This window comes from Thermobia domestica, chromosome 7, assembly GCF_964235325.1.
Source record: "Thermobia domestica chromosome 7, izTheDome1.hap1.1, whole genome shotgun sequence".
Classification (NCBI taxonomy): domain Eukaryota; kingdom Metazoa; phylum Arthropoda; class Insecta; order Zygentoma; family Lepismatidae; genus Thermobia; species Thermobia domestica.
The window spans coordinates 253,146,074-253,152,073 of NC_137460.1; the positions used below are offsets into that span (position 1 = coordinate 253,146,074).

At 35.0% G+C, this 6,000-nt stretch overlaps 1 protein-coding gene across 4 annotated transcripts in view; it reads left to right on the forward strand.

Moving 5' to 3' along the window:
• LOC145690825 (uncharacterized) overlaps positions 1-5,524 on the forward strand; it is a 28,107-nt gene extending 22,583 nt beyond the window's left edge. For all 4 annotated transcript variants that reach the window (XM_081766138.1, XM_081766137.1, XM_081766141.1 and 1 more), the window contains exon 3: positions 3,441-5,524. In XM_081766138.1, the coding sequence (XP_081622264.1) occupies positions 3,441-3,612 (172 nt within the window). In that variant the 3' untranslated portion in view covers positions 3,613-5,524. The remainder of the gene's footprint in view (positions 1-3,440) is intronic.
• The last annotated feature ends 476 nt before the right edge of the window (positions 5,525-6,000 follow it).

A 6,000-nucleotide genomic window follows, 5' to 3' on the forward strand; every position in this document is an offset into this window, starting at 1 on the left:
ACTTAGTTACATCGATAATCGCCAGATGGGGTTATAGCTGACAGGCAGAGAGTAATAGAAATTGCATGATATATTTCATCGCAATAGTATGTCACCGACCTCAAGCTCTTTATTTTTTAATTAGAAAAGCTTGGAAAGAATATTGTTAATTTTGAACTTTATTAACCCTGCCTCGTATATGCAGGAACAATCTCGAAGCTTCTTTCACAAGTTTGGCATGTTATGCATTTTTGTTAGTAAGCCTAATTTCGATTCTAAGGCCTTATATGTTCAAGAAACAGGGACCCTGATCACGTGACAGCAACATGCTTGGTGACTGTCTCTTTATATCTGACTTTCGGGACAATCACCCTTCACCTACGCACTGTTATCGCTAAGAGCTAATTGGACGATAATTCTGGTCCTGATACTCGGATTGAGAATCGGTATTTGCTCGGCTGACCATATACAAGAGATAGTCAAATAAAAGACCCTTCAGTGCTGTGCAAGTACGTTTAGACGCGAGACCCGTCACGGTTGTCGCTCTGAAATCATCGACGAAAGTGCGTGGGGTGCTTTCTTCTAAAGTGGACATAGGTTATTCTTTTTTAAGTGCTCCCCTGTACGGGTTTAGTTTAGTACCAGTGATTATGGGATACTCGTGTATGATTTAGTGTTAATTGTCTTACCATATTTTTGAATAACAGTGCAATCAAAAGTCTTTCCAAACAAAACATGCATTACTGAACGAGAGTGCAGGAAGATTTCGGTGTGCAGAGATCCGAACCATTGGTTACGAGGCCTAACAACATACTCTTGGAATATTCAGGCTGTGATACAGGAATCTTTTTTGTGGTCTTTAGCATTCCATCGGGACTCGACATCAGAACCCCGATGTTCCTAAAGGAGTTGACCGGTCGAAGATTATTGTCAGTAAATGAAAATTTATTGACCGTGTTGCCACCTTGATTACGTAAAAGCCACTGTAAATATATGAAGTAAACGTTTATTTGTCTATTTTGTAATCTTTTGATGTAATTTTTAATCTAGTATAAATTATACTAAGCTTCATTATATTCTTTACACATTTTAGTTAGGCTTTGTGATTTGATCCTCAACTTAATTTTAATTGGTCGGTATTTGTGTCTAGTTCAGTCATCTGCACATATTTTCATTTTGCGGTACTTATATTATTGTCTGGCGTCCTCCCAGTACGGATATGACAAAAATGTAGGTATTGGAAGAAATAATTCTACAGGTATTGGAAGAAATAATTCTTAATGAGAAATAAGAAGACGAACGTAAACATCATGATCATATTAACAAAATTCTAACCACGACGGAGACCACGGTTCTAAATATTGAGAGTATCTGGAGATTATAAAGAGTATGTTAATTTTCTGATCGTCTGCTTCAATGTTCTTCATTAGTAAATACTTTGTCGATTGCAGAATAGTCTGCTATCGCTTGTAGTTTTCTTTAGTCTAATAGACGTTGATACAGACCCAATCTCTTTGCATCGGTGGCATTATATCATGGTCTAAGGAAAGGCACAAATGGAGTAATTTATGTGTGTATGTGTGTGTGCATGTACATAACCTACGTAGCAGATTGATTCAAAAGCAAGTCTCGGCTTCATAACTTCCTAATATCATAATAATAAAATGCATTTGTGAACAGGTGTAGTAGTGTAATACTTGTGGTGTTAACAATAGTTGTATTAATTGAAGAAAACATTTTTATCATTTTCACATTACGAGTATTACGAGGATAATACTTTATGTGAAACGGAACCAAAAAATCCCAATCCTTAGAAATATTTCGATGCAGAAGCGCCGCTTTTTGTAAATCAGTACGGGGCCCTTTAATTAACTTCCAAACCGTGATTCTCGGCTCTGGGTACGGGTAAAACTCTGGCTTACAGAAGAGTCTTTTCCCGGATATATGTGGAAATTGGTCCTCATAAATATGTAATTTTAAATATTTTTTAATGAGTAGATATTGTCGTATTTCTTGTTTCTTCCCATAGTGGTAAGTATCTGTATTTGGATGAGAGTATTGCAGCTTAACTAGAAATATTCTAAAATTCTAACCCCCGACCTTACAAGGAACAGACATTAAAGTGTCATCCGAATCAAACCTAGTCCATTCGACAACCATAATAAAGATTGTAATGTGGAATAAAATTTAATGTAAAAACAATTAGAGGATATTAAAAACATCTGCAGTTGTTGTTATACTGCTTTAAATGGTATATTTTATGCAAAGTTTTTAACGTTTTAGTAGCCTTATTTTATTTCCTTGTCGATAGGATAAAAGCATCTGGTAGTTGTAATTGCAACAAATCATTGCCTTTTCTAAATTTTCTAGCACATAAATAATCAACATATTTGAGGAACAGCAATTAAGTACCTACATTCATATTCACTCATGATATCTTGTTCATTTCATATTGCAACATATGTACACTCATATCCAAAATGATTGGCGCATATCTATAACTCTCTTGTAAGAGGGGGGCGCGGTGGCTCAGTGGTAGAGCGTTCACCTATGGTGCTTGGGGTCCCGGGTTCGATCCCAGCCCCCGCCAAGTGAATTTGTGGTGGACAAACACCGTGCTCGTGGGTTTTCTCGGGGTTCTCCCGTTTCCTCCCACTTTCTTCATTCCACCATTTCACTCATCTCTCATAATCACCGTCTCCTTTACCCTAACCGGCATAACCGTGGGACGTAAAACTCAAAGATTTCATTTCATTTCTCTTGTAAGAATATAAAATGATAATTCTTTTCCAGGGTAATTTTAATACTGATACTTTGTCTATAATCGGGAAAAGTATTTTTTTGGTTAATTTCATAGGAAAACAATTATAAATACGATAATTTGAATGAGTAATAAAATGTTGCTAAGTGGACAGAAACGATTTATTTTCGTTTTATATTTCTTATCTACTGCTCTTTCGACATGAAATTTGCCATATACATGCCGATAATACACATACTATAATTCTATGATACACCGGGCGAGTTCGTTCTCAAATTATATACCTACAAAACATATTTATAAACATGCGATAAAAATTTTAGACATGAGTGTACCTTGGTATGTACTTGTGTCAAACTGCTTTCGAATTTTTAAATGTAAAGACAAATTTAAATATAGAAACTTAGGGCTTTCTTGTCTTTAGAGAATATAACTAGCAAGGAAACCTCTCGATAGTTCTAAATTCAATATTTCTACATTTTATATAATAGTTCTCTAAAATGAGATATCACTTTATTACGGAATACGATTTGGTATTGCCTTGAAACCCTCATCTTTTAGATGCAAAATAAATATAACATAAAAAATGTATATTCCTTTAAATGTGAACTTTTTATGCGGCGTTTTATTTATCTGGAATTTCATATTCTTTATGTCCATTTCATGTTTATTTATTTATTTATTTTATTATTATTTGTAGATTCCGTAAATATACTCTTTCCAGAAGAGTAAATACATTCATTGCACGAAAGAAAGAGATTTCTCGTTTAGGTGAGAAGTCTATAAACGAGGAAGATTACAAAGTATGTACCCAATTAGAGTTTCCGACACAGATGATAATACATACAGGTAGGAAGCCTCATACTGCCTGAGAGAGTGGAAAGGGATTTACTAAAAATTCAAAATTAGTAAAAAACATTGTACACAAAGGAGAAAAAGCTCACACATGTCAATACTGTGGTAAGGGATTTACACAAAGATGCCATTTAGCAAGACACATGTTAATCCATACAGGTGCTAAACCTCACATGTGCCAAGACTGTCGAAAGTGTTTTATTACGAAGTCCCAGTTAGCAACACACATGTCAATACATTCTGGTGAGAAACCACTCATCTGCCAAGAATGTCGAAAAGGATTTAGTAATAAGTCACACCTTGCAGCACACGTGTTAATACATACTAGTGAGAAACTTCATACTTGCGAAGAATGCGGTAAGGGATTTGTCCAAAATTCAAATTTGACGCAACACATGTTGATACACACAGGTGAGAAAGCTTATATTTGTCAAGACTGTGGAAAGGGATTTACTCAAAGATCATGTTTACAAAGACACGTGTTAATCCATACACGTTCAAAATTTCACACATGCCAACACTGTCAGAAGCGATTTATTACTATGTCATACTTAGCATCACACATGTTAGTGCATACAGCTGAGAAAATTTATACATGTCAAGAGTGTACAAATAGATTTGTTACGAAGTCAAACTTAGCAGCTCACGTGTTAATACACTCAGGTGAGAAACCGCACAAATGTCAAGAATGTGGCAAGGGATTTACTCAAAGATCGAATCTGGTAAAACACACGTTAATACACACCGGTGAAAAACCTTATAACTGCCAATACTGTGGAAAATGCTTTACTAACAGCTCAAATTTTGCAACACACATGTTACTACATACAGGTGAGAGAAATCACACGTGCAAAGAGTGTGGTAAAAGATTTACTCATAGGCAAAATCTGAAAAAACACATTTTGATTCATACTGGTGAAAAATCTCATATGTGCCAATACTGTGGAAAATGCTTTGCTCAAAGCTCAAATTTGGCAACACACATGTTAATACACACAGGTGAGAGACATCACACGTGCCAAGAGTGTGGTAAAAGATTTACTCAAAGAGCAAATCTGGCAAGACACATCTTAATACATACTGGTGAGAAACCTCACAAATGCCATGTGTGTAGAAATGGATTTATTTCTAAGTCAGCTTTGGCAAAGCACATTTTCACACATACGGGTGAAAAGATTTACAATTGCTAAGAGTGTTAATAAGGATTTATTAACAAATTTTGTGAAACATATATTGAATAAGTGGGAGATTACTTCGACGTGGCAACAATTTAGAAAGTAGTTTTGTAAAAGTTTCATCTTTGTAACAAATTTGCACCAACCGATGGAAAACCCCAATTCTCATCGCAATGATGTAGAAGATGAAAAAATAAATGAAAATATTATTCATAATATAAGTACACACTCGACAAGCATGATTAAGATTTCCATAAACGGAGTTTAGTACCAATGTCTATTTGCCAGTGGCACAGAAAGTATCTTATATTTTGGGATGCATAGATTCGCGCTAGGTACGATGTGACGCACTCTTGATTGTTGAGTCAGCGATGTATCATTGCTCGATTTTGCAAGGAAGGCGAAGTGATTGTTAGGCCAGTTTGAGATATTGGTCTCAGTGGCTGATGTTCAAATTAACGTCAGGGTATTTGGCGTACCTTCGTTGGGTATAGAGATTTTCTTAGGCATTGATGTACTGAAAAAATTAGTCGCTGTATTGAATTTCAGTGATCCAACTGTTAGATTTTAAGGACAGGATGTGAGCAAAATAGTCCGTAAGCTCCTTTTTCCAGAAAAACTACTGAAAGAAATATTGAATTCAAAGAAATGTTCCAAGATCATCATGGACGATGTAATAAATTTACATATAAGACGGAGGTGAATACACAAGATTGCACAGTTAAAAAAAAAAAAAAAAAAAAAAAAAGAATATTTCACTTAAGTATCTACTTCAATATAGAGAAGAAATAAAAAATGTATAAAGCTGGAATTTTACAACCAAGTATATCTACATATTCAGTCTAGCTGGATATTAGTCGTTCCAAAAAAAAAGTACGTACAAAATCAGAATATGTTGGGATATGAGAGGAATTAATTAGCATTTCCGACTGAGACAGTTAAAGGAAGAAGCGATTGATAACATATTTAGTAAAACTAGGTATCGCAAGTTTCAGTTAGCAAATCTGGCAAGACACATCTTAATACATACTGGTGAGAAACCTCACAAATGCCATGTGTGTAGAAATGGATTTATTTCTAAGTCAGCTTTGGCAAAGCACATTTTCACACATACGGGTGAAAAGATTTACAATTGCTATGAGTGTTAATAAGGATTTATTAACAGATTTTGCAAAACATATATTGAATAAGTGGGGGATTACTTCGACGTGGCAACAATTTAGAAAGTAG